General features: G+C 44.9%; 1 protein-coding gene across 7 annotated transcripts in view; it reads left to right on the top strand.

Moving 5' to 3' along the window:
• Window positions 1-8,399, top strand: part of LOC137412947 (general transcription factor 3C polypeptide 1) — a 322,675-nt gene extending 314,276 nt beyond the window's left edge. For 3 of the 7 annotated variants that reach the window (XM_078766831.1, XM_078766835.1, XM_078766830.1), the window contains 2 exons: window positions 2,198-2,335; window positions 7,585-8,075. In XM_078766831.1, the coding sequence (XP_078622957.1) occupies window positions 2,198-2,335; window positions 7,585-7,857 (411 nt within the window). In that variant the 3' untranslated portion in view covers window positions 7,858-8,075. Of the gene's footprint in view, window positions 1-2,197; window positions 2,336-7,584 lie in introns of all 7 variants that reach the window. The other 4 variants (XM_078766833.1, XM_078766836.1, XM_078766832.1 and 1 more) reach the window with 2 other exon arrangements.
• Window positions 8,400-15,719: the final 7,320 nt, after the last annotated feature.

The raw sequence follows: 15,719 nt of genomic DNA, 5'->3' as shown, positions 1-15,719 counted from the left end.
TAAGGGGGGTAAAGGGTCGAAAGGAGTTTAAAGGGTCTAATGTGTGTAGTGTACGTGGTCCAATGGGGTATAGGGGGCGCAAAGGGTCTAGAGGGTCTAAATGGGTCTAAGGGTTGCAAAGGGTCTAAGCCCTAAGGGATGGAAAGGGTCTAAAGAGTGTAAAAGGGAGTGAAGCTGTAGTGAAGAAAATACCTCGGGTTCGTAAATTTTGTCCTGTTCACCGGGATTAACACACCTGGTGACGGATGGCCGACTGAGCTTTACCTCCGAGGCGTACCCAAACTATGGCGGTGTTATTTCTTTTACACGCACGAGGGTGGAGGGCAGCAAGGCTCTTACCTGCACAGATTCCACTGAGGCGTCCTCAAACCCACGAACGATTAAACAAGACAGGCACGGAATTAAAACTCAACAAATAACGGTTTAATCACACGAAAATACACCATTTGGTGTCTGTCTGTCTAATGAAATTTTGACCGCAATACATTCTGTCGTTACTTATCCAATCTCAACCAAACTTGACAGGACGACTAAGGGTTACATAATGAAGGTTGTCGCGCATTCATTTGCCCCCAATCCCCAAGGGGGTTTTCTCCCCCGAGCCGGTTTTCCCTGCCATTGCCCTCAATGGGGTTGCATGTTGAGGTGTATATCAATGTTAAATTAGCTTTATCGTGGTATTTTTTTTTCCAAAGAAGAAGATTTATCGTGGCATTTTTCCAAAGACCCTTTGAATAACAAAATTAATGATGAAATCGCATATTATTAATGTTGTTACAAAACAATATTAATACTAATAATGTCCCACTTCCCAAGGTGTTTTTCTGCAGTGATAACGTGTATAAGTACCTTATAGTTATAATGGCGTTTCCGTGGGAGCAACGGCTTCTACAGGAAGTAAAAAGATTATAAACCACAAGCACGTATGATTAGCTTTTTAAACAGTCGCCAATGCTCTTTATAACACTAAATGAAGAAATTTGGAGGAATCCCAACATCCGTGAAGTCAGGTTTACTTACAGAACTGAGCGAAGATCTACATTACTCTATATACCCCACAAATGTTGGGTTAATAACATGGCCCTTTCTGTCGCTACCGTGACATTTTTGGTAGCGAACTTTTGAAACTCGCTCCTGCTGTTTAACACTAAACTGAAAGGGAGGAAGCCCTGATTGTGCTCATTCACCAAGCAGCTGGCTTGCGCTTGCCAAGCTACTAAGGGTTACATAAGTTGGTGGTCTTTCCGTCTTCTACCGACTCCTCTCTGGCCTTGCCCCCCCCAGCTCTCTCTGGGCTCTGTCCCGCAAATATTCCTACAGGTCGCACAAGATCTGCCTGCAACCCTCTTTTGGTTAAACTGCCAAAATCAAGACTCTCTGCTCACCTTCACTCCTTCATTCCTCTTTTCTCCCGCCTCTGGAACAAACTCCCTCACTCTCTTCAATCCCACTCCACCCTCCAAGTCTTTAAAACAGCTGTTCACCACCATCTCTTATCTTCCCCCATCCAAAACCTTGATCTTTTCTACCCCCGCGAATTTCACCCCAATTCCCCTTTTTGAAATACCAACTTCTGTCCTGGAAGTCCTTGGTGTCCTTGTGCTTTATACTTCTCCCTCACCCCCCCCCCCCCTTCCCATGCCTCCTCCCCCCAGACCCTCTCCCTTCCACACATCTCCCTGCTCTCGGATGTTGTGTTTGTGTGCTTCCCCTTTTCTCCCCATCTTGTCTTCCGCTCCCTCTTTTTGTGTATTTTGTTTGTCTGGTCGATTTGTTTGTGAAGTAAATGTTAGCTCTTTCACGAGCCTCGATTCAGTATACAAAAAAAAAAAAGAAAAAAAAAAAAAGCTGGCCGTTCCTTAACAGTTTTGAATGGAGTGCTTGCTCGAATGCTTAAACCACTTGGCGATCTCTCTGCAAGAACCTTGGTAAATGAACACACACCCAATGTTCTTGAGACCCGACCGTAGATCGACTGTAATCTATAGACCTTAAAGAGGAATGACCCTTCATGTCGCTCCCATAGTGTGCGGGTGTACTAGTAAAAATAAATGCCAGGATACAAAACGCTAAGGTAAACTAAAATCTTAAATGAGACGTCTCCATACAGACTCATTTACAACACAAGGGGAAAACTAAAGTGAAAAATAAATGTGATTGTGTGGTGCGTTTGCCTGCTACCCTGTGGTTTCCTCAGGCGGTCCCTGAATCCCGCCGGCCACCGAACGGGTCCCCGAGTCCTTGCGTGGGAAGCGTGAACTCACGCCGCCGCCTGCTGCCCATGCGAGGCCCAAAGCTCTCTCCTCCGCCGGCCCACGTCCCATGTCCCACTAGGGTGGGCCATACTTCTTTTTTTTTTGTAAATCAATCGAGAGGGGTGTTCATATTACGTATTTTGGTGTGTAGAACACAAATCTGAGGTTTTTTTAAAGTTCTGATAACCCTAACCTACATCAATTTGCAGTTGATTATTATTAAATTTTTGATTATTTTGCTATTCTTCTTGGAAAAAAGAGACGTTTTTTATTTTGAAGTTAGGGCTTTTATTTTGGTAACTTCCTGTTGGGACGGCAGTTGTAGCCATCTTGTTGCTGAAAGCTCGATGTTGAGGAGGTTGGCAATCCTTATCCATCCGTCTTCTCTTCTCTTCTTATGGCATTGCCAGTAAGTACGTTTTTGATTAGGAACCTGAGGAACAAATAGATAATAATTTTAGATGTAAATTACATTGTTTTATATTATATTTGTTAATTGATTTGTGTACTTACCTATTGCTAGCCTGAGTTACATGTGAAAGAAAATAGTGACCTGTGAAGTGAATATTTTGACGGTTTTCTGTAATACCTGTGTAATACCTTAATATCTGTCTGTAGTGGATACTTACCTGTGTATTATTGTTTTTATTTCAGTGTGAACTACTAAAAATGGCTCAAGTCAGAACAAGGATGAAATCAAGTTCTCCTTTAAGTAATCTTGTTGGCACTGGGCAGGAGCTGTTGGTGTCTGAACTGCCAACTGTGAGGGATATCCTGAGGTATGGCATCTACTTGAGGGAGCAAAGTGAAGATGACAGGAGGAACTACCCAGTGGACCAGCTCGTGTCTGACATCTACCTTGGTCTGATTTGTCAGTGGAGCAAAGCTAATGCTCTTTTCAAGCCTCCTGTTATCAATGAAAAGGTGACCATCATGTCCAAGCTCAAGGAGGTCTGGAATCAGGCAGTGAAGTTTTCTCTTGGGAAGGGCAAACTTGATGCCAAAGAGAGGTTCATTGTCAAGTTAGACAAGTTATTTGATATTTTGACTTGCAAGTGTCAGATTACCAGTTGTGAGGGGGGAGGCTGTGAGGCCGGTGAGGGCTGTGTGATCCAAGCCCACATTAACTGTTCCTGCAGCAGAGAGAAAATGATTCCTGTGAAAGATCTTGCCTACATCAAGGGACAGAAAGAGAAGGTTGGAAGTAAAGGACCCCACCAAATGGGGAGCCCTGATCTGCCAGAGCACAAGAGACAGGTGAGGACATTGGAAAGGCAGGAAAAGAAAAAGAATGCAGAGAAAAGGAGAAGGAGCAAGGAGGAAAATGCTGCAGCAGCAGAGAAGGCAGCCAGGAAGGATGGTGAGAGATTTTTGTCAGATGGTGATGAGGATCTGGAATTGGAGAGAAGTGGTGCTGAAGATGAGTTTGTCACTGAAGTTGAGCTCTTCCCTGAAACTGACACTGAGCCTGCAGCTTCAGCAAAGGTCCAGAAAAACTATGATGAGATTCCAAACATTGCCCTTGCTAGTGTAAGGTATGGCATAGGGCTGAGGCCAACTGCAGCGATAGCAACTGCAGCTCTGATTGATGCAGGAATCATCACAGAAGACAATACAAGTAAAGTGATTGATAAGAACAAGGTCAATAGAGCACAGGAGAAGTTGATGACAGAGCTGGGGGAAGAGTTTGATGAGAAGTGCAGGGAGGAGGGGGGGGGGGGGGATCTCCTGCATCCTCTTTGATGGGCGGATTGACCTGACCAATGTGATGATGGAAGCTGAGGGCAGTGACAAATCTTTTCCTGCAAAGATCAAGGAAGAACACTATAGTGTTGTTAGTGAGCCTGGTAGCTACTATCTGTTCCACTTTACCCCAGAGAAAGCAACTAAAGAGGAGTCACATGCGGAGCAGATTGCTAAGGTCCTGTTTGCCTGGCTGAAAGAGAAGTGGTTTGATAAGACCTTGTGGGCCATTGGAGGAGACTCAACAAATGTCAACACTGGTGTGAAAGCTGGAGTAATGCGGAAGCTGGAGCTGCACCTGGGGAGAAAGCTGGTCTGGTTAGTGTGCAACCTGCACACTGGTGAACTTCCCCTGTGCCATCTCATTGTTCACCTTGATGGCCCTACTCTGTCAGACGACACATTTTCCGGGCCAATCGGAAAGCTCCTTGCTTCTGCTACAGACTTGGATATCAATCCAAACTTCACCCGGATCTTTGTTGGCCCTCCACTGATCAAGCTGTCTGACAAGGCCATTGAAGATCTCTCAACTGATCAACACTATGGCTATAAAATTGTCTGTGCAATCAGGGATGGAGTGCTTCCTGCAAGGCTGGCTCTAGTGGAGACTGGACCAGTAAACCACAGCCGCTGGCTCACCACAGCGAACAGACTTCTCAGGCTCTGGGTGTCAAAGCATGGACTGAAAGGAAAGAACCGGAAGAATCTGCAATTCATTGTGGAATTCATCGTTGGAGTGTATTATCCATGTTGGTTCAACGTGAAAGTCAAGCACTCCTGGATCGAAGGGCCTAGGCACATCTTGTTTCAGCTGGACTGCCTCAAGTCCCAGAGGAAGGAGGTGCTGGACCTTGTGATGCCGACTGTGAGAAGATCTGCTTGGTATGCCCACAGTGAAGCCATCCTCCAAACACTGCTGTGCTCTGAGGATCAGAAGGAGAGGACTGAGGGGGTGGAGAGAATCCTGGCCATCAGGGGAGAGGGGGACCCAGACACTCAGCTGGGGGACTCCTCTGTCAGGACCAGAAAGACACCTGACATCAACTGTGATGCTTCCAGCATTGGTAACTTGATCAGCTGGTCAGAAGGTGTGTCAGAGCCACCTCTCACCTGCTCCCTAAGCACCTCGGAGGTGAAGAACTTCATCAACACCCCCATGGAGGTGCTCAACTGGCCTTGCCACACACAAAGCATTGAGAGGGTTGTTAAAATGGTGACTGAGGCTTATGAGAGGTACTTCGCACAGGAAAAGAGGGATGGAGGCATCAGGGCTCAGGAGACCAGCAGGAGGCTGATGTCCAAGAAAGAGTCAAAGCAGGACTTGTGCAACCTGGTAAAGTTCAAGAAGTAAGGAGATTGATCTTTGTAATTGTAACCAGTGATATACATACAGTTCACCTGTTAATAAATATGTACATTTGATTTGGCTGTGTCAATATGAATGATTTCCCTTATATCTTTTAATATCTTATAAAGGGGTTCGAAAGGGTAAAATTGGCAATTTAGAAATACAAATTGATGTAGGTTAGAGTTATCCTATCCAAAAAATAAACTCATATTTGAATTCCCCATAAAAAAACAATATAGACACCCCTCATGTTAGGATTTCCTTCAGATTCATTTTGGCACCTGAGTATGACCCGCCCTAACGTCCCACGCTCCCACGTTCCAGTTCTCTTTATTTCTCCTTAGAAATCTGTGATCCTCTCAGAACTCTGTCCCTGTCACAACATTCCCTTATTCCCCTCTCAGAGTGTGACCCTTAAACACTCTGGAGCACTCCAAATCTGCTCATAACCCTCTTGAATGATCTGAGACTCGCAAGCTCTCCTCAGAACCATTCTCACTCCTCTATGCGCACCAAACCAAGAGCTGCTGGCTCCTCCCTCTTCTCCCCGGGCAACGCTCTGCCCCTTCCTCCTCAGAACTCCACAATCGCTTGTGCGTCATAAGCTCCTCCCACTTGCTCTTTTGACAACCCTCCAACCCTCGAGGTGTTGGGCCCCACCCCTTCCATGAGACAATCATAGCTCTCCCCCCACCTCTTCTTGCCTGGCAGAGTCCCATGATCTGCCCCGCTCTTCCAACTCAATAGAACTGTCTTATTGCCACCCGGTGAACCAGGTAAATGTTTACAGGGAGGTTTGTGTGCACATTTACTTCACTTAATCCCTCGCTATCGATTACAAAGCACCACCCTCTGTATGGTGCACATTCAAACAGACAATCCTTAAGCTGTCCCTACTTATGACATTGAGATTGGCTACCCTCTCTGGAACTGCACCTCCTGTAAGGTTCACTGCAGGGGCAGCATCTCCAGCCTTAACGCTTACAGACTCACACCGAATTAATCTCAACAAAATAAATCAAGAGGGGTTGTGGACAGCGAGCCATAGCTAACTTACTTATTATCCTTACCGTGCTACCCACTTCGTTACAAACAAATTTCAAATATTTCTACGTACAAATTCTTCTCTCCTCGTCTCCTCACTCCGATGTCACGGTGCAGGGAGAGGATGGCTCCAAAAACAAATGCACATGCAGGCCGACCTTATCAGACAATTTAACTTAACCAATTCACAACCCCATCGACTTGAGCACGTCCCACAATGGATGTCACCTGCTCCAGCTGTCAGATGAGCCCAATTTCAAGCTACCTATCCAATTTCACGGGCTATCTGCCCTCCATAGCACATATCAAGTTGCTTTGGACTTTGTGGAATATTCCCACACTCATACACAGCAACAACGACAATAACCATTCCATTTCCTGCAAGGCCACGGCTTCATCTCTTAACACACTGCAGGTGTGGCCCTCAACTCTGCAGTGGGGAGGTCCTACACAACCAATATGGTGGGGTCACTTCAGGCTGTGGTGCCTGCAGTCCCAAAACAAGTCACTCAACCTTACGACTGATTTGAACCCCCCCCCCTCCCCCCTCGTCAACTTCTCGGCCCCTAGCAACCAAACAGCTGCTTTACTATACTTCCCGCTGGAGAGGGTCTCTACACGCAGGCTCTCCTGGCCTCAGGCACTCTTGGCCTCTCCCCGGGTCACCCAGGGTTTCTCGACCCACTAGTCGCCCACACAGACCTTCCTCTGACTGGCCCCCATTTCCAGACACCACCGGCTGCCAGGGGCGAGTTACCCAAGGAGGTTCCGCATTCACCGCTCCTCCAGAGCCTAATCGGCCAGTGTCCCATGACCTGCCTCACTCTTCCAACTTATCAGAGCTGTCCTGCTGCCACCCGGTGCACCAGGAAGATGTTTACAGGGAGGTCTGTATGCATATTTACTTCACTTAATCCTTCGCTATCTTTATATAGCACCACTCTCAGTATGGTGCACATTCAAACAGATAATATAATCTAATCCTTAAGCTGACGTGCCCCTATTTATTACATCAAGATTGGCTACCTACTCACACACAGACCATACTACTCCATACAGTTCTATCTGTTCTAAGGTAATCTCTACCCTCTCCTCCCCACCCCCCATCTTCCTCTCCCACCATAAACGCAACACTATATGTCCGTGCTAATAATCAATTTCTCTACTTTCCCATTCCCCTGTGTAACTTCCTAGGTTTTGGAAGACGCCGGGTGTATCTGCAAACGGCACCTCCTTTCCTGCACTCGTCCTTCACTCTTTTCTCAACCAACATGTCCTCGTGAATTCTCTTTATCACCCAAGCCTGTGGAAAGTCCGTCTTCAACGTCACCCTCGGTGGCTCTGCTTGGAGAGCCGGAGTCCTGCACGACCTTCTACGAACCGATTGTCGATGGTGTCCTGAAACTTGCCCAGTTATTTCCAACAGAGAATTATTGGAGCAAGTGGCTCACCTACATCCACTCCTAAATAGCACATTTTCATGAGATTTGACTTTGATAATCTCCAACGGTCATCGTGATCTTGACCATTGGGACAAAGGCATCAACTTCTCAATGAGCAGGTTTTAGAATACATGGGTTTCTGCCAGGAGTGATTTGTGATGCATTGGCTACCACCATCTTCTCATTATTGTTTTGATCATTGTGCAGCAATTCCCAGTCTGAGAAATAAATGGATGCTTTTTATTTTGCATCGTGTCCATTTATTTGAATGGGCTGTGAGTTTTGCACCAGCATGCCACGTCACCCTTTACGCCTGGCAATCGAGGTTGGTTAACGGAGGTTACAACCAGGCGTGGTCCGAGTTCCAGCTGAGTGAACTGGCACAGCAGGCTGTCCTATTAAGTGTCTCATCTCCTGTTCATCAGAAAGAGATGGTGATATTGATAAAGCTGAACCATTGTTACCCTCGCCAGAGGAGAGGGTATTGCATTTGAGTCCGTTTGTTTGTTTGTCTGTCTGTCTGTCTGTCTGTTTGTCCGCACAGAATAAATATGATTTTCTCTGCAACCATTGGTCCGATTGACAGGAATTTTTCATCACATGTGCAACTCCACCTGTATAATTTTTAAAATAATTATGACGTCATAGGTCACGTGGTTCGGCCGCCATCTTGGAAAACCCAAAAAACTTTGCACCGCTATATCTCCAAAAGCGCTGAATATAAAAAATTGAGACGTGGCTCATTGTAAAGAACTCTCCATGGGGAATAAAATATGTTACCGATGATGTCATATGTGCCTCCATTATGATGTCAATTCGACAAGTGCAAAACTTCATCCAATAAAGATTAAATTTCTTGAGCGCCATGTCGGCATAAACTGGTGGAGAAAGAGAATAATGATGATGTCATCGGTCACGTGGTTTGGCCACCATCTTGGAAAAAACGAAAAATGTGGCACCTCTATATCTCCAATAGGGCGGAATAGACAAAATTGAAACATGGCTCATTGTAAAGAACTCTCCATGGGGAATAAAATATGTTAATGATGATGTCATAATGTCATAATGATGTCATGAAGATGAAGAGAAGGACAAGTTCTGGTGTGCGATAGAGAAGCTGATGGAAAACGTGAAAGATGAGGAGGTTGTTGTGGTAGGAGAAGACCTAAATGGATATGTGGGAAGGAGTATGGATGGTTTTGAGGGAGTTCATGGGGGTTACAGATATGGTGTGAGAAATGGAGAAGGTGAAAGGATTTTGGAGTTTGCTGATGGAGCTGATTTGTTGATTTGTAATACTCTGTTCCAGAAAGAGGATAATAAGCTTGTTACATACACGTCAGGTGGGTCGACGACAATCGTTGACTACCTGCTGGTGCGTAGGCGAGATAGGGGGCACCTCCGGGACACAAAGGTGATCCTGGGAGGGAGGAGGCTGTTTCACAGCACCACTTGGTTGTCTGCGACATAAGGGTGAAAGGTGAGAGGAGAGCTCGGCGGGTGAAGTACCAACTGAGAATGAAGGTGTGGAGAATGAAGGTGTGGAGGTTGAAAGAGGTGACAGTAAGGGAGGCATTAAAAGAAAGGCTGAGTATGGTAGAGGATGATGTGGTTGAGCTTGAAAGTGTTTGGATGTCAATGAAAGATAGTCTGTTGGGAGCCGTTGGTGAGGTATGTGGATGAACAAATGGACCACCGAGGCACTCGGAAACATGGTGGTGGGATGATGAAATTGGAAAGAGGATTGACGAGAAGAGCAAGAAGTTCAAGGAGTGGCAGAAGTCGAAGGGTACGGGGGCAGAAAAGGCAGAGCATGAAATTTATAAGGCAGCCAAGAAGGCTGCAAAGAAAGAGGTAGCAAAGGCGCAGGAGGCATGTTGGAAAATTTTCGGAGAACGCTTGGATTTGGAAGAGGGTCAGAGAGCGGTATTCAGAATGGCAAAGCAGATAGCGAAAGAGAGGTGTGATGTGATGGGGGTGAGTTGCTTGAAGGATGAAGTGGGACAAATCGTTGTGGACCCAGATGGAATTAAAGGAAGATGGAAGAGATATATGGAAATACTGTTGAATGCAGAGAATGAATGGGATGGCAACATGGAGAGTAACCCAGTTTTAGGACCGGCAGAGAAGATAACCGAGAAGGAAGTTGAGGAAGCGACACAAGCAATGAAGAGTAGAAAAGCGGGAGGGCCGATGGGAATTGTGGGAGATATGTTGAAGGCAGCGTGAAATTTGGGTGTGAAGAGAATGACAGAGATCTGCAATATGGTGGTGAAAGAAGGCCGCATTCCAGTGGATTGGGAACTGAGTACCCTCGTCCCTCGACACAATGGGAAAGGTGACCCTCTGGACTGTCGCTCGTATCGACCGATAAAGTTATTGGAGCATGGAATGAAGATATTGGAAAGGGTGTTGGAGAGGAGGATAAGGAAGAAAGTGAAGATTGATGAAATGCAGTTTGGATTTATGCCAGGAAGAGGAACGAAAGATGCGCTTTTTATTGTGAGGCAGGTGCAGGAGAAGTACATGGAGAAGAGGAAGAAGTTGTTTCTTGGGTTTGTTGATCTGGAGAAAGCATTCAATAGGGTTCCACATGAAGTAGTAACATGGGCATTGAGGAAGTTAGGAGTGGAGGAATGGTTGATCAGAGTAGTGATGGCAATGTACAAAAGAGCGCGCACAGCTGAAAGGACGAAGGACGGGAACAGTGGTGAGTTTGACGTGAAGGTGGGAGTGCATCAGGGGTTGGTACTAAGTCCACTCCTATTTGTAGCTGTGTTGGAGGTGCTGGCTCGGAACATAAAGGAGGGTTTACCGTGGGAGTTGTTGTATGCAGATGATCTGGTGTTGATTGCAGAAAGTATGGATGGACTGAAGGAGAAAATGAACAAGTGGAAGGAATGTATGGAGACAAAAGGTCTGAAGGTGAATATCGGAAAAACGAAAGTGAAGGCAAGTGGTAAAGCATGTGGCAAGGTGGAAAGAACTGGGAAGTGGCCGTGTGCTTTGTGCAGGAAGGGTGTCGGAGTGAATTCCATTCAATGTACAATGTGCGCTGAGTGGGTTCATCAAAAATGTAGTGGTTTGAGAGGGTCATTAACCAGTGTGGCAGCTACATTCAAGTGTAAGGTGTGCACAGAGGGAGCTGCAGATGGAGGAAATGTTGAGTTGGATCTTGGAGATGGCGTGAAGCTGGAAGGTGTGAAAACATTTTGTTACCTATGAGCCATGCTGAATGGAGAAGGTGGATCAGACTCGGCAACGGTTGCTCGAGTGAGATGTGCATGGAAGACGTTTCGGGAACTGAGTGGCATGCTGACGAGGAAGGGAGTGTCGTTGAAGCTGAAGGGAAAGGTGTATGCTGCATGTGTGAGAAGTGTTATGATTTATGGGAGCGAGACATAGGTAATGAACGTAGAGCAGCAACAAAGGGTGGAAATGCGAATGGTTCGGTGGATGTGTGGAGTATCGTTGAGAGAGAGGAAGACAATTGATGAATTGTGAAAGATGATGGGAATAGAGCATGTGATGGATGCTGTGAAGAGAAACCGTTTGAGATGGTTTGGTCATGTTTTGAGGAAGGATGAAAGTGACTGGTTGAGAAGAGTGATGGAAATGAATGTGGAAGGAAGGAGAGGACGGGGAAGACCGAGAAAGACTTGGCTGAAGATGGTCGAAGAAGAAATGCGGGCAAGGGGGTTAACAAGGAGAGATGCAGAAAATATGGCAAAATGGAGAAGATTGTCATGGGGACCGCAAGGCTAACCCCCGCTTTTGCAGGGAAAATGGCCTTAAAATGCCTGTTGTGTTGTAATGATGATGTCATCGGTGCCTCCATTATGACGTCATAATTCGACAAGTATAAAACTTCATCCGATCAAGATTAAATTTCTTGAGCATAATCTTGGAATAAATTGGTTTAGAAAAAAAAAAGATGATGATTTCATCGATCACGTGGTTCGGTCGCCGTATTTGTTTTAACACATCCTGGCGAGGGTTTGCAATCTCTGATTGCTCTTTTTCTTGTTTGTTTTGCGTCTTCTGTCTCAGGGTAGGAAGAGTGGCAGTTTTCTGAAAGCCAGGCAAGCCAACTCAAATGGTTCATGCAGAAACTTATTTTATTGTCCCCCGTCGCACAGCGGAGCGAAAGGGGGACTATGGTTTTCCCCTCCGTCCATCCGTCCGTCCGTGCGTGCGGGTGTGCGTGTTTGCGTGCGTGCGTAAGCGAAGGACCGCATTCGAATTTGATGTGTGGGTGCAACTCATGTCAAAATCCAAGATGGCCGCCGCCATGTATGTCTGATGCCATGTATGTCTGAACCTTGTGAGATGAATATCTTGAAAAATAAGCGAAGTATCAACTTCTAATCTGGTGTGTGGGTGTATCTCAGCATAAGGAAGTACGTTATTGAAAATTGGGTCGCCACGTCAAAATCCAAGATGGCCGCCTCCATGTATGTCTGACCCTTGTGAGCGAAATATCATATCATAGCATGTTTTCTGCGTCTTCCACTTTGTCAACTCACATCACTTCACCGACGGGGGACCGAGGCGTAACGCTTGTCACACTTGGAATGAGTCCAAACTGGGGGTATCTCAGCACACCAAGTTGGTTCAGTGGTTTGGGAAGCCACGGGTGGACCTGTTAGCCTTTGCAAGTCTCGACAAGTGGAGGGCCCATCACTGCACACGTGATTGATGATCTGTGATGTATATGGAGGATGTGTGACGTGAGGATGATGTAATGCACTGGCATCACTGCCTTAAAGGTCATTCTTGTTGATGCAGCATATGCAGAAATTGATCATAAGTTTGATCTCAGCTCATGGTACATAACCTCTGCTCCAGTTAAGACCCTTCCACAGGACTAGCTGAAGTCCTGTGTGGAAGTATATCATTTAATTACTCGAGAGTAATTCTGAATCTATTGGTTAAATTGATATTATCAAACCTGTGTTTAACTGGCTATACATGAAGCCATGTGAAAGCCTTCAATCCAGGCTGCCTGAAGAAAAACCGCTCAGGGGCACCCCAGCTGCCAGACTGCTGCTTGCTGATAGCCAGAAACAGATGTTAACCATGCTGCTTTAGTTTGACTTTAAAACATTATTTGTATCGATATTATTTATAACCAATATAGTAAGGACTTATCATTATTAGGATTAAGTACACATCTATTCCATATAAGCTTGGGTTAAATATATAGGTCAAAGAGACATTTTAAATAATCAAACAATACAAAGGCGACACGCTGTTTGGGATTCAGAGGAAAATAGACGAAGGAATGTCCACGAAGACCTTGGGAAGTGGTAGAACACAAGTATCCCAGCATATGGTACATAAACTCTGCTCCAGTTAAGACCCTATCGAGTAAGGATGGCCCCTAAGGATGCAGCCTCGAGTTTTGACAGAACCTCAACTCCTTGTCTCTAATCCCTTTCTCTCCCAGTTTCCATTGATTCTTCATGGTATAGTGCTGATGCAAACATCATTTTAACCTGAGATATGGTCCCTATGCCCCAAGATCCACCTGCCCCACACCTGGTAAATTTCCACTTCTCCACCCCAACTTGCCCCCCATTCTGTCTGTTTAAGATTTCTATATAAAGCTGAGCTCGAGAAGGAAAAGTCAGAGATACTGGACCGTGTGCTGTTGGTTCATGCCTGTGTATTTATTTTTGCATTGTATCAAGTCTAATGTATCTCCAAGTAATAAACCCTTCATATTGTTATGAATCTGGGTAGAGGAATATCTAGAGCCAGGTAGATCTGAATAGGTATCATGCTTCGTCTGTCGGGATAGCGAATCTACCTATAATAAGTTCTGTGTGTAAGGCGGTTTGTCAGGGTAAGTGTACCGTCACATGAAAAAGTAAGCGCACCCCATGGAAAGTTTTGACTTTTTCAACATACAGCTATTTGATCTTCATTTCAACAATATTGATAGATAAAGGTGATATAATATAACAAATATCATGAAACATTTACATTTTGTAGTCCATTGTATAGTTTAAATAAACATAAATGCAAATTTCGCATGTGGAAAAAGTAAGTACACCTCTACATTTATCACTACTTCAAATACCTAAAATTAGAATCAGATGCACCAGCTCAGGTGCAAATGATTAGAACATCGTTAGAGAGGATCTTGGAGGAACCTGTCTTATTTAAACCTCAGACATTTAGTTTGGTTTGCTCTTTGTTGTTGAACTGTGCGGCGTCACCATGCCTAGATCAAAAGAGCTCTCTGAGGCCTTCAGAAAGAAGGTTATATACACAAAGAATTAAGTTAAGCACCCCTACACAAAGAATTAAGTTAAGCACCCCCTAATATATATTCTTTGTGTATATGTATACATTGGCATATATTCTAAGGGATGAATTGGAACGTGCATTACATCGGGAATGGAACAACCTGCCACAGCAACGCATACGACGGCTTACAGGGTCTATGAGACGTAGGGTTGAGTCAGTGATCCGATCACGTGGGTCCTACACACGTTATTGACGCAAAGATCGCTAGAGGTCTTCTCAGAACAATGACTGTACGTTAGAAAACATAAACGTCATCCACACTGTCCGTGATGGACCTATAGCTCCATACTTAAATTGAGGTGAAAATATGCCTAAAATTCCCAAAAAATTGCACCTTAAATTATTCAGAATAAAATATTGAAAACGGCATGATTGTTATGTTTTTATGTGACCATAATATCACTTCTCCAGAAAATATAGCAATATCATGGGTATATTACACTGTTTTGACGACAACAAACTTGTAATGTGCGAGGTTGTAAAAAAACGGGGGGGTGCTGAACTTAATTCTTTGTGTATAGATGCCTACGAGTCTGGGAAGGGATTTAAAAAGACCTCCAAACAATTTGAAATCAATCATTCGACTGTCCGGAAGATCATCTACAAGTGGAGAAGATTCCAAACAACTGCCAACTTGTTCAGGCCAGGCCGCTCCAGCAAGTTCAGCCCGAGAGCAGACCGCAAGATGCTGAAAGAAGTCTCTAAGAGCCCCAGAATGTCAACCACTGGATAGCGCATCGCCCACTGAACGTAACACACACAACTGACGCTGCCGCACACACAGGTCGGCCATCTTAAGCACTCGCATCGTATGCGGACGCGTCAGGAGTCAGGGAGTGAACAACACGTAATTTGTATGCAATTCCCAACTAAGCTCACTACTTTCCTTCAGATCTGGACTTTATATCAAATCCCTTATGCTATAGTTTGTATTCTCGTAATAGAGGCCTACATCAACATCAACTTGTTTAATCATCAAAAAAATGTCCCCCGCTCCACCAAGTCCCAATCATTTGCTTCCTTCTTCAAAACTAAACAATGCTATTAATGTTGCAGCATTTTGCAGACGAGATCAGTAATGGCATCCACTAACAGTTCTTATTGAATGGTAATTTATTTTCTTTGCTGAATAAAAGTAATTTAAAAAAGGTAATTACTTTCTAGTGATTTATTTCCATTCTTATTTCTTGTCAGAAGTAAACTCTTTTCAGTATTAAATGGGGGGGGGGGGGGGGGGGCACGAAGGAATCTTAAAAATCATTTAAGGAATACATGCACTGTTATGGCAATGCAAGGCAATATGTAAGGCAAAAAGTACTGTTATGGCAATGCAAGGCAATATGTAAGGCAAAAAGTACTGTTATGGCAATGCAAGGCAATATGTAAGGCAAAAAGTACTGTTATGGCAATGCAAGGCAATATGTAAGGCAAAAAGTACTGTTATGGCAATGCAAGGCAATATGTAAGGCAAAAACTACTGTTATGGCAATGCAAGGCAATATGTAAGGCAAAAAGTACTGTTGTGGCAATGCAAGGCAATATGTAAGGCAAAAAGTACAGTTGTGGCAATGC

This window comes from Myxine glutinosa, chromosome 12 (genome assembly GCF_964187855.1).
Source record: "Myxine glutinosa chromosome 12, kmMyxGlut1.1, whole genome shotgun sequence".
Lineage (NCBI taxonomy): Eukaryota > Metazoa > Chordata > Myxini > Myxiniformes > Myxinidae > Myxine > Myxine glutinosa.
Note: the sequence above shows the minus strand (reverse complement) of the source record. Positions and strands in the feature narration are given on the sequence as shown.